Here is a 25,425-nt window from a genome sequence, read left to right on the forward strand (position 1 = left end):
CATATGGCTTAATCTCTGAGGTGTTAAATACCACCGGAACAAAATTTTTTGAGTTTGTAATTGTATATTCAATGATTTTGAAACAAACGAAGGAGATGACCAGATTTGTTGCCAAACATCCTCCTGAAAATTAATTGAACTATTCCTTTGCCAAATTTCTTGATAGGATAACAAATCAACAGCATCAATGTCTAGCAAACCCTTATAGATAAATGAAATCAGTCCCTTCCGCTTTAAAAAAGGAGATTGTAGCAAGGATTCAAAGAAAGTAAGAGGTCGATTGAAATTGTATTTCTTTGAGAGTGATGTCACCAAGTTGTTAATTTGCAAGTATTCAAACCATGGGATTTTTGTCCCACCAGTTTTCTCTTCTAAAGATTTTTTGTCGAGCACTTTTCCATTGGACAAAATATCCACAAACCTATAAAGATTATATTTTTTCCAAATTGGAAAAGACTTGTAAAAAAACCCCGGTTGAAACCAAGAAACATCCATAAAATGAGATAGTGGAGACATAGGAGGGGCTAAAAAGAGGCGGCGTTTGTCCCAAATCTGAAAAATGGCTTTAAGGAAAAGGTTGGAGGAGATATTAGGAGGTCTCTTCTTTGGAAATTCCCATAATGTAGATTGAAACGATTTGTTATTTAGATAGGTATCTTCTAGGACCTTCCAGCCTGAATTTAAATCAGCATCATGGTATCTGACAAGGCCTCCTAAAATGGCAGCTTCATAAAATTTATGCAGATCCGGAAGAGCCAGACCACCTGAGGATTTAGAACGAATAAGAGTTGCATACCCTATTCTAGATAAGCCCTTGTTCCAAATGTATCTTAAGAACGAACGACGCCAACCCACAAATAAGTCCTCAGGAATAAGAATAGGAATGGCTCGAAATAAAAACAGAAATTTGGGAAAAATAAAAGATTTAATAATCTGAATTTTTTCATTCCAGGGAATGAGTGAAGAATTTTTATTCTTTTGCATAGTAAGAATGTCCTTAATCAATAAATGATGATTGACTTTAAAAATATCTCCCAATTTTAAAGGTATATTGATCCCCAAATATGTCCAATATCTATCCATTTTTTTGAAGTGATAATTTGAGTAGATGGAATCTTGGAGAGCATCTGAAATTGTGATGGGATAAAGAATGGTTTTAGATGGGTTTACTCGAAGACCCGATATAGAAGAAAATACAGATAATAAATCAAAGACAGCTGGTAAAGAAGTCTTAGGTTTTGTAACAAAAAGCACTAGGTCATCTGCAAACAAAGACACCTTAATTTGTTTCTTTCTAATAGGGATACCAGCAATAATATTGGTATTACGGATAGCATTAGCAAGAGGTTCAATTGCGATTGCAAAAAGCAGAGGAGACAAGGGGCAACCTTGCCTCGTCCCTCTGAAAAGATTAAATTCTTCAGAATCCAAATTATTAATAGAAAGAATAGCAGAAGGCGACTTATATAAAGAATGGATTATCTTCAGAAAATTCGGGCCAAAATTCATTTTCTGCAGTAAGGTTGTAAGATAAGGAACTTCAACGGAATCAAAGGCTTTTTCAAAATCAATAGACAAGATAAAGGAAGACTCAATATTAAATTTCCGGCAGTATTGAATAACATCAAGGACCAACCATTCTAGTATTGTCCGTTAACTCACGGTGTGGGATAAAGCTCGATTGGTCAGGATGAATGTAGTTCCCTATAAAAGTATTAAGCCTAGCCACCAGGGCTGCTGTAAAAATCTTGTAATCGCAATTAAGGAGCGATATCGGCCTGTATGAACTAGGGTCTAGCAAGTCTTTGTCTTTCTTTGGAAGAAGAATGATTTTTGCCTGTGACCAAGTAACTGGAAAAGAACCAGACTGTACAAACTGATTACAGGCGTCCGCCAAGATGGGAGCCAACAAAGTATTAAAAAATTTATAAAATTCTGGTATAAAGCCATCTCGGCCTGGAGATTTATTGGATTTCATAGACTTGATAGTCTTCTGTATTTCAAGTGCAGTAAAAGGTTTGTCCAAAAGGGATTTAACTTCAGGAGAAACAGGCTTAATAACTGAGTGAGTGTCTAAAAAAGATGAAATAAGGTCTGATGCTGGATGCTGGGAGGAATATAGAGATGAATAGTATTTTTTAAAAACTCCTACAATATCCTTAGTGGAATGTTTCAAGGTACCGGATTTAGAACGAATGGAAGAAATAGCCATTGAGGATATTCTCTTTTTAACCTTCCATGATAGGAGTTTAAGGGATTGAGGAGTTCGAAACCAATATTTTTGTTTTATATAAGCCATTTGTTTTTGAATCTTGGAGACGTCAAAAGATTCTAATTTTTTCCTTTCTATAAGAAGTTTTGAATAAGTTTTTTTGCTACCAAATTTTTTAAATTTCTCTTCCAATTTGGTAATGTTGGCAACCAAATCAGATCTAATTTTGTCTTTTTCTTTTTTATACGAAGAGGCAATAGCCAAAAATCTGCCACGAATTACAGCTTTAAACGAGTCCCAAACTATATGCTGAGGTACTCCACACTCAGTATTGAATTGAAAAAATTCTTTAATGTCTTTTTCAATGGAATCTGTAACCGATTTCATAGACAGAAGTTTACTATCCAATCTCCAATTAAAAGAAAAAGATCTTTCAGTGATTCCTGACATATAACCTTCCAACCATGCATGATCAGACCAAATCATTGGGCCAATGTCTACTTTAAAAAAAAGGTTAGAAATAGAATCCGAAACTAAAAGAAAATCTATTCTGGAATAAGTTTGATGACGAGAAGAAAAGAAGGTATAGTCTCTTTCTTTTGGATGCCTGCTTCTCCAAATGTCTGACAGATTATAGGATTGAAAGATTTGAGCTAAATCATTTTGGCCATTCGAATCTTTTGATTGAGACCATTTATTGGCAGATAGAGGTAGCAGGCTTTTTTGAGATCTATCTAAAGAAGGATTGACAACATAGTTGAGATCTCCTCCCAAAATAATGGGCCCTTTATGAAAAGTTTGAAGTTGTGACAACGTATCTTTAATAAATGCAATTTGTCCATCATTTGGAGCATACACCGATGCCAGAGTATAAGGGCTACCATTAAAGACCCCATTGATAAAAATATACCGACCCCTAGGGTCAATTGAGGAATTTTCAAAAGTGAATTGGACTGATTTACCTATTAAGATGGCCACACCTCTTGCTTTGGAGGACCCGTAAGCTTGAAATTGATGAGCAAAAATTTTTGACTGGAAGACCTTGGGCTGGTTACCCTTAAGGTGAGTTTCTTGCAAAAAAAACTATATCTGGTTTCTGATGAGAGATGGCAGAGGCAACCCGTTTTTTCTTAATTAAATTATTTAGCCCATTACAGTTTAGAGATAGAAATTTCAAGTGGCACTCTGCCATAATTGAAAGAGGAAATAACCAAGGTTATCAAAATTATTGCAATTCATAGCTTTGAACCCAGGTGCCACCAGGATAGCTAGAGGCGAATCCTGTAGATCAAATTTCAAAGGTATGAGGACAGATTTCAGATCGAAGGCTTTAAAAAACTTCCAACTAAATCCATAATAATTCAATACAGTTATGCTGCCCGTAACACAAACAAAAAACCATAACCAACACCAGTGGTCTAGCATTAACAGACACTAGCCACTAACTCACCCTCCAACTCTGTTAACCCAAACTTGGGAAAACAACAACTATTTACTTAAAAGGATAAATTTGAAGCGGAAGTCTTCGTTACTGAAGACACCACACAACTAGCAACAACTACCAAATGGAGCTAATTAAAAAAAACTGAAGTTCTCCATTCTCCCTCTCTGCCAAAAATGCTTATATTTAACACTATCAACCCAGCAAAAATAAAATTTATAAACAGAATAACAGAGCCGAATGTATAGAAAGTTTATAATGAAAGGCCAAACAAAGCTGATCGAGTCAAGGCTAAAATGCCTAGAAAGCCACATATAATAAAACCTGTGCCTTTTACCAACTCAGGTTAGTGAATTAAAGATAATTACAGGCAAACTAATATACCATGTGTAACAGCATCAGATCTCGATCACAAAGTTATTGTAAGACTTAAGACACTATGATAAAAATACAATGAAACTTTAAACAGAACTATGAACGCTATTAAATACTGGTCTCCCCAAACACTCCCCACCAACTATCCTTCAGCCACTTATATGCCATTGTTAAGTCCTGTTGATTTTATTGTAAACTCAAATTAAATTATTTTGATTATTTTCATGTGTTGTGCACTGCCCTGAGCCCTTTGGTCTATACATTTTAATAATCACAATAATAATACCAGAAACAAGGAATCCAACAAGGCCCAATCTACAAACCAACTGGCTCCCGCTAAGGATCTGCCCCAACCCCGACTAGGGATAGCCAGCTTCAGGGAAAGGCTTTCCCAATTTTATGAGGCAGGGGTTCTCCCCATTGTTGCTCTGTGGTGTCAGTTAAGAATTCCGGGGCGCTCCTCCACCCCCATCCTGGTCTAGGATTATTAACCATGAATACACTCCTTGAGGAGGGGGCCATTCATGAGGGGGCTTCAGGGGGTTTTCACTCTACAATGTTCTTGGTGCAGGAGGAGATGGGGGACAGACCCATCCTAGATCTGAAGTTTGTTCTTGAAGGAAAGGAAAAGGAAAGGTCCCCTGTGCAGGCACCAGTCATTTCCGACTCTGGGGTGACGCTTTCACAACATTTTCACGGCAGACTTTTTACGGGACGGTTTGCCATTGCCTTCCCCACAGTCATCTACACTTTCCCCCCAGCAACTGGGTACTCATTTGACTGACCTTGGAAGGATGGAAGGCTGAGTCAACCTGGAGCCGGCTACCTGAACCCCGTTTCCACTGGGATCGAACTCAGGTTGTGAGCAGAGCTTTAACACTCTGTGCCACGGGGCTTTTAAATATGTTCTTACGAGGTCTAAAACTTTCACATGGTGTCTGTTTCTTTGGTTTTGCTTTTATTAAAGTTTGGTTCTTGGTTCATAGTCATTGAGCTACAGTTTGCTAATTATTTCCACATTTCTGTACATAAGGAACATCATAAGCTCCTTCGTTTTACGTGTGGACGCTCCATGTTTCAGTACACAGCCTAGACATCACCCCAAGGGTTTTATTCCTTAAGTGTGTAGCTTTGGTTGTAGCTCACCTCCACCTTTTGGAACATAATATATATCTTTACCTGGGCTACAGGTTAGTGGTGGTGGACTCTAGTGAAGAGCTGCAAAAACACTACTTGACCTTGAATTTATGCCTGAAGCTGAAGGGTATGAAGGAGAGAGAGAGGAGATTGGATTTATACCCCATTCTTCACTCAGAGTGGTTTACAATCTCCTTTCCCTTCCCCTCCCCACAACAGATACCCTGTGATGGAGATGGGGCTGAGAGAGCACCTCTTTCAAGAACTGTGACTGACCCAAGGTCACACTGGCAGGTGTATGGGAGAAGTGGGGAATCAAACCTGGTTCTCCCAGATTAGAATTTGTGCACTTAACCACTACACCAAACTGGTCTGTTGGTTTATGGCTATGGGGAGAAATCCAGGTTAATCCCATCCCAGAGAGTCAAGTTCATAGGCTCCGTACTGGACTCCATCAGAGGTAGGGGCTTTCTACCTACTGAAAGGGTGCAAGCCATCTCCACCTTAGGGCATCTTTTTGTGGTAAATCTTTTTCAATGAGTCCAGAACATTCTTCAGTTTCTGGGTGTCATGGCCTCAGCTACTGTGGTATTGCCCTTGGCTAGCTTCTGCTTGAGGCCATTTGGTTCTGGATTTCTGTGGCACAACACTAACTACCGATGCCTTGCTTTTGGGCTGGGGGCCTTATTGTGAACGTCCTTAGTCAAGGGAATGTAGTCACCAAGAGAGAAAATGTCATTAATTTACTGGAACACAAGGGCAGTGCTTAATTCCCTTAGCAGTTTCACAGATACTCTCCAGAATTGTTCTATTCTCCTTCAAACAGACCTGTTGCCATGTTCTACAAGAATAAGCATGGTGGAACGGGGGCCAAAGACCTCTGTCGAGAAGCATCCTGAATGTAGCAGACAGTGCCAGACCTCAGTGCATCCATCCAGGGAAGCTGAATGTGGAAGCAGACATTGCATGAATAGTTGCGAAACCCGATTTATCTTGAACCAGTGTTCTCTCAGTGGGGTGCCCTGGGCATGGACTTATTTGCAACCCAACACAATGCCAAAGCAGGGAGGTTCTTTTTATGTGCTGACAGGGGCCCCAGCTCACAGGGCAATGCATTCCAACTAGACTGGATGAGGGGGACCTGTTCTATACTTACTCACCCTTTCTCTGTTAATCAAGATCATTTAAAAACCAAGATGATTTTGATTGCCCCCTTTTGACCCAGGTAAATACATTTCCTTGCATCCCTTCATCAGCACTGGTCACATACTGCACCATAACCTGAAGTGCCTTCAGTTTACAGCTTGGAGAATTGGGGTTCCAACCTAGGTTTTTCTCAGGTGGTCATGGAGGTTTTGCTGAACTCCCATAAACCCTGCACCAGGAAGTCCTGTGGTAGCAAGCGGACACACTATACTCTCTGGTGCTCAGAGAAGGGTTTACCCTCTTCTCTTGCCCTCCTAAGAGTTGAAGACTGCCCCGTGGTGCAGAGTGGTAAAGCAGCAGTACTGTGGTCAGAACTCTCTGCTCACGACCTGAGTTCGATTCCGGCGGAAGCTGGATTCAGGTAGCTGGCCCAAGGTTGACTCAGCCTTCCATCCTTCCAAGGTCGGTAAAATGATTACCCAGTGATTTATCAATTAATTACTAATGATCCTGAGTTTTTAATTAATTCTCTAGGGGATACTAGATTAACAATTTAACACAATTTGTATGGTCAGGGTAAGACCTTTGGTTTTCCCCTCTTCTTTGATTTTCATTTTAGGGTTACACTAAAACAGAAACATAGAATGTACAAAACATGGTCGTGGAATGTTTGAATAACAAAATCCAAAGAAAACAAATTACAGGCCAAATTTTAAAAGACAAACCAAACTCACAATCCTAAGGGGGGGGCCCTGAAAGTCCTTTGGGAGTGAACCAACCACTACGTCGTCGTAAGTGTGAGTTGTGCCATTCTAACTCCCCATCGCCGCAAACGGGACTTGCACCCATCGTCTGGCGCCTCAGTGTACAGCCGCTCATGGCTGCTGGTGGAGCAGAGCTCCGCCCTGCCTGCAGCACAACTAGCGCAGAGGAAGCCACACTAGTGCAGGAGGGGGCAATCCGAGGGGTGTGGCCTGCAGTAGCTGGTTCCCAAAGACCTTCCAGCCTGGGAACGCCCACCACAAGAGGTGCAAAGTTACAGTGAAAATGCTGGCATATTCCATAGACATTTGTTGCAACAGAAAACAAAGTCCACCGCTGCAAAAGATTGCAAACTCCTTAAAGAGCCATGTAATGGCCTCACCAGTCCCCTCACGCACTGGGCTGGGTGAGCCCCCTCCCCAACACCCAATCGCTGCTCCCAATCTCCTAGAAAGGCTTCCGCCCCAGCCTTGCAAAACTCTTCAGGTAGGGTACGGCGCACAGCACAGGATTCTGCCACAGAGCTCCCTGCCATGTGGACTTAGTGTGAGGCTGGGAACACTTCAGTGGAGGGAGCTGCACAGAGAAGGCACGTAGACAGTACAGTGTGAGCTATTTGACTTGTGAGGAGGAGAGCGAAGTCTCTTCTCCGTGGCTAAGCTCTCTTCTTTCCAAGCCCCAACAGGTATCTCCCCTCCGGACTGTTTGCACATGGACAGGTAAGTGTGACTGTGCATCCTCGCATTCCCCCCCTTCCCTCGCTCGAGGCTGGGCAGATTGCCCACATCTCTGGCACTGAAACCTGGCAGTGCGCTCAGGCATGTGGTGGTTGCCCCAGCCCCTGCATGCTGTCGGAGGACCTCCCCCATCTGCCCTTTGCCTTGTTCCCACCCCATTGCCTGTGGGGAGGCAGGTCAGCAACAGTCCCTTTAAGAGAGTCCCTGGCTTTGATACATTCCCATGCTGCAGCTGCTGTGGCTGTCAGATTACAAGAAAGCCAGGAACACTTTAACCCAGGACAGGTGGGTGTGCGGTGGCTGGTTCCATTGTGTGCTGTGGGGTTGTGTGTTTTCTCCCCCGCCACACACTCTGCTGCCCCTGTCAGGACCTGGCTGCCAGTGGCATGGCATTCCACCACAAGTGCAATGGGTCTCTTTCTCTGTTTTGCAGGTGCGGATTCAACAAAACGGCTTCCTTGTGTGGTGATACAAACCCACCCTCCCGCTCCATTCAGCCAGTTGTTCTTGCCACCCCTCTGAGTGCAGCCTGCCCTGCAAGGCTTTCCAACTTCTATATGGGATCCTGTTCTACTTGATTGCAGCACAATAAAACCTAAGATGTGCAACTGTTTTGTCTCTTCTGCTTGGCTTATGCTTTGCTCCGCTCTGCTCCTTTCCTCCCCCCCACCAAGCCTCTCCCTGAGGGAGTGTCTCCATGGGTGTGCTCGCTTGTTTCTTGGGGAGCGGCGTGGGGGGAAACTATGAGCTGCTGTGAGACTGGACCGGGGGGGGGGGGGGCTTTGCCCCATGCATCCCATGGGAGGGGGGGTTGGGCCAGGTGCTGCACCTCAGTTTGGCCGGCATGACGGCTGTCTAACTCCATGGGGCTAATGGAGTGGATGCATGGCCGATGCCTCACACTCTGAGTTCTGCAGCCCCTGGGGTGTGTTCCATGCATGCAGCAGGGGGAGTCAGGGCAACATGGAGGGTCGCTGAGTATGTGTTGGGGAAAGGCTGCCTGTGGGACTTGGTGGCAGGCTGTGACTCTGTTTGCACATTTCCATACACACATTCCGAGTTGTGTCTTTGGAAACAGACTCCTGCACTTTGTGCTTTCTGTTTGTTTGTGGCTGGCCGGGAAGTGCATGCCTTTGCCCGTCTGCCTGCCATTGGCACGAGTCTCTGACAGTGGAAGGGCACGAGGGGGTTGACAGCCTCTCAGGAGCAGGCATTCCACCTCTCCTTCCGGTCACATGCAATGGACTGGCCAATCCTGTAGTCCTGTGCGTCCCCATCCCTCCTCCCACCCCCGCCTTGGCAGCGGGCCAATGGTGCACACATGGGTGGGATCACCATGGTGACAGCTTCTCTCTCACTTGTCTGCCTGCGCTCCCCCTCCCTGTTTGGCATAACTTCTCCCATTTGAAAGCAGCCGAGTGTTGCCTATGTTAGTCCTATGCTCGGGCGGGGCTACGCAGCAGTACCCATGATTGGGCTGCCCTATTCCTGCAAGAGACACACATTAAAAATACTTCCCTTTTAAGCTCTAACTGGTACAGCTCACAATACACATCCCCTAGATCATCAAAAGCCCATGGGACAGCAATACTCATGGTAAAGACTTTAAGATTTGACCTACAAGTGGAACTCAGCGATGCAGAAATTAAAATTAGATGGGAAATTAATTACTTTGGCATCAGTTTATTCTCCAAACAATAATAAAATGAAATCTATTAGCTGAATATTAGAAACATTAAGGCTCTTTCAATAAGGAGAGGTTTTAATTGGCAGAGATTTCGACTATGTTCTAAATTTTCAACTAAAATAAAAAAACTCCAAATGCAAACCTTCATTTAAACCAGAGTCTGAAGTACAACCAGGGCTGGCTCTTCCACTGGGCAAACTAGGCGGTTGCCTAGGGCACCGGAAAGGACAGGGGCACCAAATTGGGCTCCTCCTGTCCAAGACAACCGCGTAGTTTGCCTCCCCCCGCTATCACCAGCCTACTCCCTTACCTTCTGCCACACTTCCCCCCTTCCCTGTCACTGCTGCCGCCGCCACTGATCTTCCCTTCCCGCCCCCAGTAGCTTGCCCGCCACCCTCTTCCTCCACCCGCCTGGCCCTTCTCAGTAGCCCACCCGCCCCTTCCCCCCCATTGCCTGCCGTCCTCTTTCTCCATCCCCCTGGCCCTTTTCTTCCTCAGTAGTCTGCCCCTTTCCTGCAGTCTTCTTCCTCCAGCCGCCTGGCCCTTCCCCCCCCTCCTCCTCCCTGTGTGCTTCCCAGAGGCCACCTCCCGTGACACGATCCTCATGGCTTCAAAGCCCCTTCCTGCTGCTCGCTATTAAGAGAATGACTCCTGAAGCATGGAAGCAGGAGGATCGCGTCGTTCCTGTAAGCACCGCGGGGTGTGTGTGTGCGCGCAGAGGAGTGACGCGATCCTCCTGCTTCTGCACTTTTGTGCCCATTCTCTTAATAGCAAACAGCAGGAAGCGCCGAAGCAGGAGGATCACATTGCTCCTGTAAGCGCTGCAGGGGGGCCGGTGGGCTGTTGGTCTGCCTGGGGCGCTATGCACCCCAGAGCCGGGCCTGAATACATCATTTAATTAGAAAATACGGATTGTGTGACATATGGTGAATTATGAACCCATGAGAAAAATTATACTTATTTCTCACCTAGGTTCAACACACGCATACACACATTGATTAATTATTAACTTCTTATTCATTTACTAATTGGATCGCTGACACTGATATTGAAATGAAATTATGGTCAGACCATTCTCCTACCTCTTGTAAAATATGGAGATTTGCACAAAAAAAGCCCAGTAGAGACAAAATGGGCTTTGAATAAATAAATTTTATTACAGCAAAACATTGTAGAACAAATGAAACAAAATATAGCTCTTTATTTTAAAGAAAACAAGGCATCTGACACAACACACCAGAACAACTGGGATGCCTGGAAAGCAGTTTTGCGTGGGCAACTGATCTGAATTACATCAGCCTTAAAAAAAGAAAACAAAAACAAATTATACCCCTTAAAAATAGGATCTGTGAATTAGAGAAACTTCATAAACAATCTGGTAGTAGGACTGTTTATAGAGATTTACTTGCAGAATGGAGAGTGTTAGAATTGTCAAAAAAAATTCAAAAAGATCTGCTTTATGTGAAACAATGAAATTGGATAAAATAATCAAAATCTTTAAAAATCTTGTCTTGGAGGGTTAAAGAGCAACGTTCAGCCAGACAAATTTATGCTCTCTGTAATAGGAATAATAAAATAGTTACCACAATACTTGAAAGGCAGTATTACTCAGAACTTTATAGAAAACAAAATATAGATACTTAATCAAAAAAAATATGATGCAACATGACTTGATAAAACCAATTTCCCCATCCCACAAAAAACCAATGGAAGACCCTATAACCAAAAAGCGATAAATCAACTAAAAAATAACACAGCTGTAGGCAGTGATGGCCTTCCTCCAGAATTTTTTAGGGTTTTTTTGTTTTTAGACATTGTAGATCATCTAGAAAATTTAAGCAATAATATCTTAAAAACAGGTTTCTTACCAGCATCATGGTCACAATCAGAAATCCTTCTAATTCCAAAACCTCAGAAAGATCCTACCCAACTTTCTTCTTAAATTGCAAACCCAACCTAAATCGCCCCATAGCACTTCTCAATATGGATGCCAAATCTTTGCAAATATTTTGGCTAACAGACTCAAACTGGTCCTTCCTCATTACATACATGTAACTCAATCAGGATTTTTGCCTCAACAAAATATTATAGCCAATATATGAAAAACAATTAGACCTTATAAAATACTGTGAAAATAACAAAGAGCTTTTGATAGTTTAGATATCAATTATCTAAAATCAATCATCAACTTAATGGGATTTAGGGGAAATTTCAAAGCAATTAATGCATTATATTTAACCTCAACAGCAAAAATTAAAGTAAATAATGCAGTATCAGAAACAATTTATTTAAAGAGAGGGACAAGACAGGGATGCTACCCCTTGTTCCCTTTATTGTTTTGTGAAGAGCATTCAGAAAAATAATCTTATCTCAGGTATTCTATTGCTTTATATGCTGATAATATTACTTACACAACGGAACCCAATAAAGACCTCAAAGGAATACAGGAAAGTATAGCCTAATTTAGTCAAATTCATGGTGTTATTTGGGAATATACATTCCAAAAAGCTGTAAGGATTTATTTCAGTATAATTTTCAAAAGACTCATCACGAAATCAAACATAAAAATCTGGAACGCAAAATTACTGATGTGGAATGATTATGTCAGGCAATGCTTCATTGAAGTCAACTATGCTTATTAATAATGTTTAATCCATGCTTACTAACCCTAATGCTTAACAAAATGCTAGTTATTAATGATTGGGCCCTGCACTAAAAGGAGGGCTGGGAAGAGGGTTTCCAAAACTCCAAAGAGCAGCCTGGCCTTTGAAGTGTAAAATACCAGGCTGACCGCTCTGGTGCCTCCTGGGCGAGAGCAAGGACACCAACAGGAGGGAGGATGTAACTATGCCTGAGGGAAAAGATTACCGGCGTGTGAAAGTAACACGTGCAGGGACGAATGTAGATTTATTATGAGAAGTAGTTTGTAGCCGTAGTATTTGATGTATGTTCATAAATACCAACGATTCCAGTTACTCGTTATCAGTTTCAATGAACATGTGCAGAGAGCAACATTGTTGTAATCAATAAATGAAACTTAGTTTTGAACAAAGACAAGTCTGATCATTTTGGATGCTTCAATGAATCCTTTGCTGACAGATAGGCTTAATTTAATAAAAAGCTATCCGTTGCCCAAATAACTGTTTTTATTTAGAACACTTCCTATCTATATCTCTAACAATACCTTCAAAAATGGCAAAGAGACCTTAACAAATTTTTGTGATCTTTCAAAAAACACAGAATTTCTGCACCATTATAAGAAAAACAGAGCAAGGTGGAACCCTAAAAACCTATTATAAAGCCACAAACCTCTCAGTAATTCTCAGAGCTGCTACTGCCCGTCAATCTCCAGAATGGGTAGACATAGAAACAAGAAATATATTACCAAACACTGTTTATGACATTCTGTGGAGTCCCCGGCGGCGCCCCTGGCTGTCCATCGGGGGGTCCCGCCAGCGGCCCAGCCGGGCCTTCCCCCCCTCTGGGCGGCGCCGCTGGCTGATCCGGCACTCCTGCGGGCGGCCCTGCCGGTGCTCCTCTGCCCGGTGCTCCGGCCCCCTGCAGCGCCTGGATCTGCTCGCACATTGCACAATGAAGGGCTTCAGCTCATTAGGGTGGTTTAAAACTGGTTCATTAGTGAACAATCGTTTGAGCTTATTGATTAGATTAGATAGATTAGATAATTTTATTTATATCCCGCCCTCCCGCATTGCATATATGGGACACCAAAGGGATTCCTAAGGGGGGAGGATTATGCAGGGCACATTCACTCATTGATGTTACCAATTCGTCCTCAGGCTTGCGTGGCCTTGATCGTAGCAGGCTCCTGACTCCCTTCTGAGAGCCAGGCCTGAGAAGGCACAGATAAGACTTTCACATCTTTCCATTTCAAAGCAAGGACACTCACTACAGGAAGGGAGGGGTAGGGAAGGTACAAGCTAGCAGCAATTGAATATACTTTGGCTCTACCCAGAATGCTCTCTGACTGAGCCAGAGTTACATACAGACTTGACAATTTGGTATAAAATTTTAGCTCCATCTCCCTAAACATATGTATTTTTATTCCCTTAATTCCTTCCATTAATTTTTTAGCTTTTTGCTCTGTTATTTGAAATTCTGTACTCCATTTTCTTTGAAGGTGGGCTATTATTCCTTCTTTATCTGAGGTCATTTTCTTATAAATTACACTTACCAATCCTTTTTTAGTTTTTTCCATTAATTTATAAATCTCTTCTATAGGTTCTTCTGTGTTCATGTCACTATTTTCAATTATTTTTTTTATTTTTTGTGTATAAGCCTGCAGCTTTTAACCAGTATTTTGGACCTACTGCTTCCCCAAGAGCTTGAAATGGTTTTAAAATATTTGCAGATAGCAAGTCCTTTATTCTACTATATCCTTTTTGTTTAAGTAGTTCCCCCCATCTATAGTCTATGCCTTCCTCTTCCAAGGTTTCCAAAGGCGCCCATCTAGATATTTTTTTTAACCATTTTGGCTGCCACTTTTTCCAGATCATTAATGTACTTTTCCTTGGTCCTGTATCCAATTTAAGACCTCTACCCCGTATATTTGTAAAAATACCAAATTTCCCTACCCCTTTGTTAGCTTCATTTTCAAATCTAACCCATTTCTGATTCCCCTCTCTTTCTATTTCTAATAATGCTTTAAGTTTAAAAGCTTCATAATTTATTATATCTGGTACTCCCCATCCTAGTTCAGAGTTATGATTATATAGTACCTTTTTTGCAATTCTAAATTTCTTGGTACCAAAAATCAATTCTCATATTTTTGTGTTCCAGATACTCATTTTTTGTTTGTCCATTTTTAATGGTATTGTTTGAAATAAATATAATAATTTTGGTATCCAAAACATTTTAGCACTATTTACTTTAGCAGTTATACTCATGGTCTTCCTCCTCCCTTCATATCTCTTATCTTTTCCCATACCTTTTTATAATTTTTTTCCACTATCTTATTAACATTTTTATAAATTTCTATTCCCAAATATTTAAATTTCTTGACTCCCAATCCTATTTTGGTTAACCTATTAATTTCTTTCCTTTTCTTCAAGTTCACATTGTAATACATTATTTCTGATTTCCCCATATTAATTCTTAATCCTGATATTGCCTCGAAATCATCTAGTATAATTTTTGTTTCCTTAATACCCTCTTGGGGATTTGTTATAATCATTTATACCATCTGCAAATAAATTAATTTTCATCTCCTCCTTGCCCATCCTGCATCCTTCTATCCTACCTGAATTCCTAATTCTTTCAGCCAGTTGTTCCCTCGCCATTATAAATAAGGCTGGTGAAAGTGTAGAAGAGTAAGGCCTTGCCTTACTCCCCTTAAAATTGGAAATTGTTCTGTATGTTCATTGTTCACTCTTACAACTGTTGTACCTTCTCTGTAAATTTCCTGAATTGTATTTATAAATGGCTGGCCTATTCCATATGTCGACATTATGGACCACAAAAATTCATGGGACAGTGTATCAAATGCTTTGTATACATCTAATTTAAGTAATCCTAGTTTCTTCCCCTGGTTATGGCATATTACATTTAATATATTCCTTATGGGGTGAGCTATACTTCTACCTTTGAATAGATAATTATGTCATCCAGGTACACCACCACCCCCTTGAACAAATATTCTCTCAACACTTCATTGATAAAGTTCATGAACACACCCGGTGCCCCTTGCAACCCAAATGGCATTACTAGATACTCAAACTGTCCCATGGGTGTATTGAACGCCGTTTTCCATTCATCCCCCTCTTTGATCCGCACTCTAAAATATGCATCCCTCAAGTCCAGCTTGGTGAACACCTTCCCCTCCAACACCATGCTGAGCAAGTCCTTGATGAGGGGGATTGGGTAGGCATTGGAGGTGGAGATCCCATTAATCGCCCGAAAATCAGTACAAAGTCTGAGTGAGCCATCCTTCTTTTTTCTAAAAAGGACTGGGGCTGCGTTGGGGGCTGTGGCGGATCGGATGAAACCTCGTTTCAAGTTCTTATCTAGGGATTTCTGCAGTTCCACCTTTTCCGCCCACCCCATCGAATACAGTTTGGCCTTAGGTAGGGTCTGCCCCGGGATCAGTTCAATGGCGCAGTCCGTGTCCCTATGGGGTGATAGCTCATCAGCCCCCTGTTCGCTGAACACCACCCTCAAGTCTCTATAAGCTTTGGAGATCGCCTAGACCTCCTCCATTGTCAAGCAGACCTTCTCATTTCGGGGCGGTGGACTGGGACCCCATTCCTTAGTCCAATGATGGGCTTTACATCTCGGGTCATTGAATTCTATTGTCTGGTCCCCCCACCGAATGTCTGGCTCATGCTTGGCCAACCAACCTACTCCCAAAGCCACATCATAGGAGGAGGAGGGGGCAATTACGAAGGCCTCCTGGTCCCAGGTGTCTTTGATGCCCACTGGCACTAACTGAGTCTCTAACACGCAGGGCTCCCCCCTCATCACTGACCCATCCATCTGTTCAAACTGTATGGGGTGCGGCAAAGCCATCATGGAAAGCCCCAATGCGTCCACCAGTTTAGGGGTGATTATGTCTCTGGTGCAGCCCGAGTCAATCAGGGCTTTGCACGAACCTCTTGAGTTTGCTGTTTAGCAAAATTACTGGTACAAAATATAGCGACCCCGTTACTCTCTCTTTTTGTGATAAACAATTTTATTAGTAACATATGGTAGCAAAACTATATCTACAACTTATAAAGACTTAAAGAAAAAAGATTTCTACCCCATATCTTACTTTTCCCCCACCCCTCCCCCCATTACTTGACCCCCGCCAGTGTTATTTACTTTAAAGAAACAAATATTAAAGGTACCCTTAACTATTTAAAAAAAACACAACTGCTGGCTGGTTTAGAGCAGGTCGTCCTCATTTCCCGATGGCTCATTGGCCCAGGACATCTCACTCAGCTCATCGGTGATGATGGTGTCATCGTCCGCCATCGAGCTCGCAGCCGCGCTGTTCTTCGCCGCTTCCTTAGGGCGGGCAGCCTGCTTCTTTGGAGTCGGAGTGCTCATCTTAGAGGCGCTTGATGGTGGTCGAGGGGGGTTTGGACAGCTGCTGGCCAGGTGGTTCGGATCCCCACACCTGAAGCATTTGTGGGTCCCCGTGGCCTTCCAGTTGGCTCCCCCTCTCTGGGGTTTCTTCGCCTCCGCCTTCCCTCTGGATTTCGGGTCATGACTCGACTTACTGCTCTGATGTTGGCATTGCATGGCCATTCTCTTCATGTTCACCTCTCCCGCCAGCTGGATCCATCCCACCAGGGTGGTTGGTCTGGCCTGCTGCAGGGCTCGATCCAAGATGCTCGCGTTCAGCCCGCGGGTGAAGTGCTCAATCTTCATCAATTCACTCCACCCCCTCACCTTGGCCGCGTTGGTACGGAACTCAGCCGCGTATTCCCAAATCATCTTGGAGCCCTGTTGCATGTCCCTCAGGGCGGCCAGGGTGCGGGTCTCCTGCAACGGGTCCTTGTACTGGGCCAGCAGAGCTTGTAGGAAAGTGGCTACAAAGTCCAGCTCCGGGCTCATTGCTTCATACAGGCTCACATACCACCTTTTGGCAGCTCCCTTCAATTTCGACCCCAGATAGTCCACACGACTGAATTCATCAGGGAAGGTGTTCCCCCAGTAGTGCATGTAATTATTCGCCTGGATCGTGAAATACTCCACCTCCTCTGGATCCCCGTCAATGGTGACGTCCAGCTCTCTCCCGCATCCCCCTTCTCGAGGAGCCGGGGGCGCTGCCGGTTGCGGTTGCAGCGGCGCTGCCGGGGGTCTAGCCGCGGGCAGTTGCGGGACTCTCCTCGGGCCGGTCGCTCCTAGGATTTGGTCGATTTGCCTGCTGAAGTCTCCGGCCATCATGGTGGTCATCGCCTGCATCTCGTCCCGCAATCCCTTGGCGACCTCTTCGACCTCCTTTCGGATCATCGCTCAGAATTCACGAGCCATCTCGTCTTCCTCCTCTCTTGGGCCCGGTGCTTTGGGGTTCTCAAGCCCCACGCCCAGAGGGGGTCGGCTTCCGCACCGGTCACTAGCGCGACCGCTGCGCCCTCTTCCTCTCCAGGTCCGGGGTTCTCACCCATTTCGTTGGCCATCTTCACCCGGCGCATGTGCCTGGTTAGAATGGCTTCTCAGTGTACCGGGGCCTCGTCCATCGTGGTGGTGGAAATACGTGGCTGCCACTGCCGTGGGGTGACCAATAGCTGTTGGATGTGGAGAGGGGAACTCGGTCCAGCGAGTCTCCGGGAGTCCAGCACGTGCCACGGTGGAGTTGGTGCTCTTGCCCCTTCCTCAGGTTCAGGAAGTTCACTGCTTACTGGAATCTTTTCAGCCATTCGGTTATAAAGTTGCCAGGGCGGTTAAACTTCTTGTAGATTACTCTCAAAATGTCAAGCATGCGGGTTCAATGACGAGTCAAAGTTAATTCAAAGACTACGTTTATTGATAGACCGATACTTTGGTAACAGGTTCTTGAGAGTAATGCTGACAATACATTGATACAATACTTTTAAGGCCTACTTCAAAGGGATTCCAAGGGATGGGGTTGTGGGGTAGCATTCACACATAAACTATCATAAATGTCTACGTTCCCATTGTGTTATCAGGACTACATCCTTGCTTTCCCCAGATGTCTCGTACTTCCTTACAGGAATGTATGGGAAGGTGCTGATTACTTGGTTTCAGTTCTCACTACTTCTAATTATAAGCCATAAAGCAAGACGGGGGAAAGGAAAGAATAACAAGCTACCAAAGTTGGATCCTCCATGATACTTCACAGACCAAGTTAGGCAGGACTCTAAAACAATCAATTATCAATGGAATTTTACCATGCTTGACAACTTTTACCCAATTTGAAACTTTATTTTAAAACAATGTAGAACAGAAAGATGAGGGGAAACAAATGGTATACCAAAAACGATGGTATGTAGACTTGAACATAAATTGATCTGATTCAGATTTGGGAATTGTCAAGTCTTTGATGAGGGGGATGGGGTAGGCGTTGGACATCGAAATCGCGTTTATCCCGCGAAAATCAGTGCAAAGTCTAAGCGTCCCATCCTTCTTCTTTCTAAACAAAACCGGGGCCGCATGGGGGGCCGTTGCGGGTCTAATGAAGCCCCTCTCCAGGTTCAAGTCTAAGAATTTGCGCAGTTCCTTTTTCTCGGACCACCCCATCTGGTAGAGTCTGGCCCGTGGTAGGCTTTCCCCGGGGATCAGTTCTATGGCACAGTCCGTGTTCTGATGGGGGGGTAGTTGATTGGCCTCCCGCTCGCTAAACACTTCCATCAGGTCGCGATAAGCGCTCGGGACATGGTGCACCTCCTCTACCAGGATGCACGCCCTCTCTCGGGCGGCGGGCGCCCGCAGCCCGCACGCCGTGTTCCATAAGTGCCCGCTGCAATCTGGGTCGGGGAACCTAATGGTCTGCGCCTTCCAACGAATGAGGGGCTCGTGCCTTTCCAGCCACCCCACTCCCAACACTACTGGATAGCCGCAGGCCGGGGCAATGACAAAAGTCTCCTGGTCCCAATGGTTCTCAATCCCTAAAGGGTATGGCTCTGTTTCCTGTGTACAGGGCTCCCCCCCCCATCACTGACTCGTCCATCTGTTCAAACAGCATGGGGTGGGGTAGCTGCGAGCGCTCTAGCCCCAGGGCCCCCACCACCTTGGGGGAGATAGTTCTCGGTTGCACCCCGAGTCTATGAGGGCTCGGATTTGTAGGAACCGTCTCAGTTTTGGGTTCAACAATTTTACCATCACAAAGTACAGTATTCCCGTGGCTCTCACCGTCAGTGGTGCCTTTTCCTGATCGACCTGCTGGCTGGCACTGTTCAGAGCAGGTCGGAGTCGTTTCCCGCCGGCTCCTCTTCCCACGCGAGGTCGGCCAATTCTGCGGACAGACGGACTTCTTCCTCCTGCAGCTCCTCCTGTACCATCAACGCGCTGCTTTTCACCGCAACCTTAGGGTGGCCAGGGGGCTTCTTGGGTCCCGGGGTGCTCTGCCTGGTTGACCCCGGCGCCGGGGTGGTTCCTGCAGGAGGCTGAGGGCAGTTGGAGGCGAGGTGGTTTGGGTCGCCGCACCGGAAGCAACGGCGGGGCCCCGCCGGAGAAGCCGGCGGCGGCTTCTTGGCTTTGGGAGGCTCGACCTTCCCGGGGGTGGTCTTGGGTGCTCCTTTGCCCGCCGCCAGGGCTTGGCGCAGCATTGCCACTCGCTTCAGGTTGGTTTCCACCTCTCCCGCCAGCTGGATCCATCCCACTAGCGTGTCTGGGCTGGCTTGGGTGAGCGCCCGATCCAGAATGCTAGGGTTCAGCCCGTTAATGAAGTGCTCGATCTTCATTACTTCGTTCCAGTTCCGGGCCCTGGCAGCGTTAGCCTGGAAATCTGCAGCGTACTCCCGGATGGATCGGGCCCCCTGCTTCATGTTCCGCAGTGCTGATAGCGCTCGGGCTTCCTGCAGGGGGTCCTCGTATTGGGTCAGTAGGGCTCGTACGAACGTGTTTACGAAGTGCAGGATCGGGCTGTTGGTCTCACACAGGCTCACGTACCATTTCTTAGCCGCGCCCCGCAGCTTCGACCCCAGGTAATCAACTCGGCTCATCTCGTCTGGGAATAGGTCTCCCAAATAGTACATGTAGCTATTCGCTTGGATTGCGAAGTAGTTCACTTCCTCCGGCTCCCCGTCGAAAGTGGCATCCAGCTCCCGCCCCCCCCCAAGTCTTGTTGCCTGACTGGGGTGGGTGCTGCCGGCGCTTGGGGTGCCGCCGGCGCTTGGGGAGCCGCGGGGGTGACGGGTGGCGGTTGGCTTGGGCGGCCCCGAGGCCCCGCCGGTCCTGGCTGTTGCTGACGAGCCCCGGTCACCCCCAACGCTCTCCCCAGCTGCGTGGTCAGGGTTTGCATCTGGTCTTTGAGGTCCTTTACCGCTCCGTCGACCTCACGGCGGACCATCGACCGAAACATCTCATAGTCCTCATCGTGCGGGTCCTTGGGTTTCTGCCCTCCGTCCTCCGCCCCACACTCCGCGCTTTTGCCTCCGCTGCCGGGGGCTTGGGTCATGGTTGCCTCGACTCCTTCGCCCGACTCGCCCGGGTTGGTAGCCGCGGCCTCGGCCAGTTGAACCCGCTTGGTGTGGCGTGTCATGATCGCCTCCTGGCAGATCGGTGCCTAATCCATCAGCGTGGTGGAGGTCCTTGGTTGGTATTGCCGGGGAGTAACCACCAGTTGAAACTGGGGGGGAGAGGCCGCGGTCCTTCTGGCAGTATGGATGTGCCAGGGTGTCTCGGCCCCCTCCGCTCTGGTTGGGAGTTCTCCGTTGTCCGGAGTCTGATCAGTCATCGCCTTTTCAAGTTGCTGGAGAGTTTTGAAGGACTCCAAGATAGGAGTCCTTCAAAATGTCAAGTCGGCTGGATTCAATAATGAGTCTTTGGTTGAAACAAAGTTGCTAGTTTATTGAAAGCAGAACTGAAGACCATGATAGAGATTGAAGGACTGGGGTACATAGACATTAACCAAGCATTTAAGGTATAGATCAAAGGATTCCTACGGGCGGGGCACTCTATGCAGTATATTTTCGCACTAGGATGTTACTCCCTCGTTCCCAAGCCAAGGCCTTGGCGCTTCACACTCCCACAGACACCCGGCCTGAGAAGGTTCCACTATCTTGTTCACATATCAGCATTTCAAAGCAGGCTACATAACAAAGGCATAGCTAGGAGGGGGGAAGGAGAGTTAGCTAGCAGCATTCGGTGTTCAGTGTGAGCTACCCAGAATTCCTTACTTCTGAACCAGAGTTAGAAAACAGGTTGACCAAAATGCAGCAGACTTGACAGGAATAAGTCTGGACGTCACCTAGTCTTTCTTCTAAAAATCTTCATTGTTAAACTGCAAACTATAAAACTCATGACCAGGTAGTGTCTACCTCCCACAACTATGTCTCTGATTGATAATATTCCCCAGGTTGTAAAAAGCAATGTGGATCTGATTCTAATTTTATTCACTGTTGGTGGCAATGCCCATCAATCCAAGAGTACTGGAAACAAATCATAGTGAAAATAAAGGATAGAACAAATGTAACTCTACCTAATACACCTGAAGTAATTCTATTGGAAAACTGGACACAATTAAACATAGAAAGTTCTACATGCAAATTAGTCACAATTTTATTATCAATCACAAAAAATGTCATTGCCACAAAATGGTAAGACAAAAAACCACCCACTATGCAGCACTGGTTACTTAAATGATGGGATTACTTTATCCTTTCCAAAATGGCCTATTCTTGCTCTAATTTATCCCTTTAGAATTATGAATCAAAAGTAGTAGCAGTATGGTTCCTGGTACTAGAATATTTAGTTCAAAATGATATTATTCAAAACAATTATCAGTATTTAACTATAATTTGTTGAATGTATCTTTTAGTTTAGATAACCGTATATGTAACAAATATACAGATCTAAATGTTGTAATCTATATTGGTTGTTCTGGTTGAAAATTGTTAAAAGTTTTTAAAATATAAATAAAAAAACTAGCACTCTGATGACATCTACATTTTTCTGAAGTGAAGTGCCATTGGTAGAGATGTGCTGTACTGCCATGTGGTCCACTATGGCACTATGAGGTGGACTTCCAGGCCGAACAAGAAACACAACTGGGCAAGGCAGTTCTCCAGTTTTGTGAGACTACACAAAAGATCAATGATGAAAGCAGGGTTGTGCTTACCTGTAACTGTTGTTCATCACGTATCTTCTGTGCAGGCACACTCCTGATTTTCTCAGTGCTGAGGTACTGAGTGTGGGGGCGCTGCCACATGGGAGCATGTGGTCCTGCTGGGTGGGACAAACCTGCTTCTGGTGCTACCCAGTGCCCCTGCTGAATGTAAGAAGCTGTAATTACCTACTGAAGGCAGGCCTGCTCATGCACAATCCCCCGGAGTGCCTGCACAGAAGATACTCAATGAACAACCATGACAGGTTGTTTTCTTCACTGTGTGGGAGAACTTTTCTAGATTACATTGTAAGTCATCTAAAAAAGACCCTTATTTTCTAGTTTTATTACAGCTCCTATTTCTTTTAATATCCAAATTAATTGTCTAAAAAACAGATTTTAAAACATGACATTTTCATTACTGCTTGATGGCCCCTTAAGTTGTATGTTCACATCTGTCTGTCTTGGGTTGCTTTCAGATGAATTGGCCTACAGCTGCTTCACTCACCTGATGAAAAGAATGAGCCAAAATTTCCCCAATGGGGGTGCCATGGACACCCATTTTGCAAACATGCGGTCACTGATTCAGGTGAGTCCTGCAAACAGTTGGCAGGTAGTAGAATGAAAATATTGAGCAGACAAGCTCTGTGCTCATCTCTCTCTATGACCTCTAACAAATCTTCCAAAATCTCTGTTCCTTTTCTTATTTATTTATAGAATCATAGAGTAGAAAAGAATCTCCAGGGTCATCCAGTCCAACCCTCTACACAATGCAAGAAATTCACAAGCAGGGCTTTTTTTGTACCAGGAACTCCTTTGCATATTTGCCCACACACCCCTGATGTAGCCAATCCTTCAAGAGCTTACAGGGCTCTTCTTACAGGGCCTACTGTAAGCTCCAGGAGGACTGGCTACATCAGGAGGTGCGGCCTAATATGCAAAGGAGTTCCTGCTACAAAGAAGGACCTCCCCCTGTCCTCCTTCCCATGATCTGCCCAAGTTCATAAAATCAGCATTGCTGTCAGAGGGCTATTTGGCTTCTGCTTGAAAACCACCAAAGAAGGAGAGCCCCCCACCTCCCAATGAGGAACTGCTCTGTCAGGAAGCTCTTTCTAATGTTGAGCTGGAAACTTTTGATTTAATTTCAACCTGTTGGTTCTGGGGCCAGAGGAAACAACTCTTCTATAGGACAAAATAGGAGTCAAGTTGCACCTTTAAGACCAACTTAGTTTTATTCAGAACGGAAGCTTTCTTGTGCTCTCTAAGCGCACTTCATCAGACGAGGAATCCGGCACAGTGAGCAAAGCCACACATAGCTGGTAGTCAGTGGCTCAGAATGCAAACTGGTACAAATTTAAGATGCAATCACAATATAGTAAAATTATCTGGTGGGCAGTGTTTTACGATGCAAATTTAAGATTCAATGACAGAATAGTAAAATTAACAAATTGAGCAAACCTTTGATCTGAGTAGGATGAGCATGCAAAAGCAATAAAACAGTAATACGTTAAAATGTGAGAATGTCTGTTAATGACTATATATATTGTATTAAGCCTGGGTCAAAAGAAAGGTATTTATATCTCAGAAGATTTCCCGTCCAACTAATTTACCTTTTAACTTGTAACATACATATAGTTTGCCATTAGGAGAAAAATACATTAAAATTAGTGGGAGATATGCAATGGGATAAACCGCCAGTATCTCTGTTTGAGTATGTCAATGCAGCTATTGACATACTCAGTACATACATAGCTGTATTGACATACTCAAAGAGATATTGGCTGTTTATCCCATTACGTATACTGAACCCATCTCCCACTAATTTTAATGTATTCCGATTTAGTATTCCTTCCAATTTAGTATAATCTGCAAATTTAACAAGCATTCCCTCTAATCCTTCATCAAAATCATTTATAAAGATGTTGAACAAAACAGGTCCCAGGACAGATCCTTGAGGCATTCCACTTGTCACTCCTCTCCAAAAGGATGAGGAACCATTCACAAGCACTCCTTGGGTGCGATCTGTCAACCAGTTACAGATCCTCCTAACAGCAACAGGATCTAAACCACATTTTACCAACTTGTCAACAAGAATATGATGTGGAACCTTATTAAAAGCCTTACTGAAATAAAAATAAACTATGTCTACAGCATCCCCCTGATCCAGCAAGGCAGTAATTTTCTCAAAAATGAATAAGGTTAGTCTGACATGACTTATTCTTGAGAAACTTAATAATCACAGCCATCTTTTCTAGATACTCAAGGACTTACTGTTTGATGATAAGTTCTAAAACTTTTCCAGATATAGGTGTCAAGGTGACAGGTTGGCAGCTACCCGGATCCTCCTTTTCCCCCATCTTGAAGACGGGACAACATTTGCCCACCTGCAGCCTTCTGGCACCAAGAAGTGTCAAAAATAATGGCCAGAGGCTCACAAGTTCTTTCAGTACCGTTGGATGCAGGCCCTGAGAACTTAGTTTCATTTAAAGAAACCAGGTGTTGATGTACTGATGTACTACCCACTGGCTGCCAATAATATACCGAGTCCGGTACAAGGTGCTGGTCATTACCTTTAAAGCCCTATATGGCCTAGGACCTGCCTACCTGAAGATCTCAGTCTCTCCCCACATGTTCCCCAGAGAGTACTGAGATCAGGAACCCAAAATCTTCTCGTTATCCCTGGGCCAAAAGAAGCCCGCCTAAAATCTACTAGGGACAGGGCCTTCTCTGTTATGGCCCCTACATGGTGGAACCAGCTGCCGGAGGAGGTGAGGGCCTTGTGGGACCTTACTCAGTTCCACAGGGCCTGTAAGACAACCCTCTTCCGGCTAGCTTACATCTAACTGACATAGGAAATTAAATTTAGCTCTATCAGATTCTTGCTATGCATACTGCCGCAATGCTTAATGTTTTAATGTTTTAAATGTTTTGAATGTTTTAAATGTTTAAATATCTTAAATATCTAACTTAAAATTTTATGTTCGATTTACCTGTTGTAAGCCCTGAGCCACCTTGGTGGGAAGGGCGGGATATAAATAATATATTAAAAAAAATAAAAAAATGTTGATCCTAGGTTGCAACTCCCTTCCTTCATCATTTTTGCCACATTGAGCACCGTTTCCCTCACAGGAGAAGACTGAGGAAAAGTAGAAGTTGAGCAGTTCTGCCCTCTCTCACCTGTTACAATTTTGCTTTCCTGTC

General features: G+C 44.6%; 1 protein-coding gene across 5 annotated transcripts in view; it reads left to right on the plus strand.

Moving 5' to 3' along the window:
• Positions 1-25,425, plus strand: part of SGSM2 (small G protein signaling modulator 2) — a 174,155-nt gene that overhangs the window by 139,818 nt on the left and 8,912 nt on the right. For all 5 annotated transcript variants that reach the window (XM_060259242.1, XM_060259244.1, XM_060259243.1 and 2 more), the window contains one exon: positions 22,704-22,813. In XM_060259242.1, the coding sequence (XP_060115225.1) occupies positions 22,704-22,813 (110 nt within the window). The remainder of the gene's footprint in view (positions 1-22,703; positions 22,814-25,425) is intronic.

Source organism: Heteronotia binoei, chromosome 18 (genome assembly GCF_032191835.1).
Source record: "Heteronotia binoei isolate CCM8104 ecotype False Entrance Well chromosome 18, APGP_CSIRO_Hbin_v1, whole genome shotgun sequence".
In the NCBI taxonomy this organism is placed as follows: Eukaryota; Metazoa; Chordata; class Lepidosauria; order Squamata; family Gekkonidae; genus Heteronotia; species Heteronotia binoei.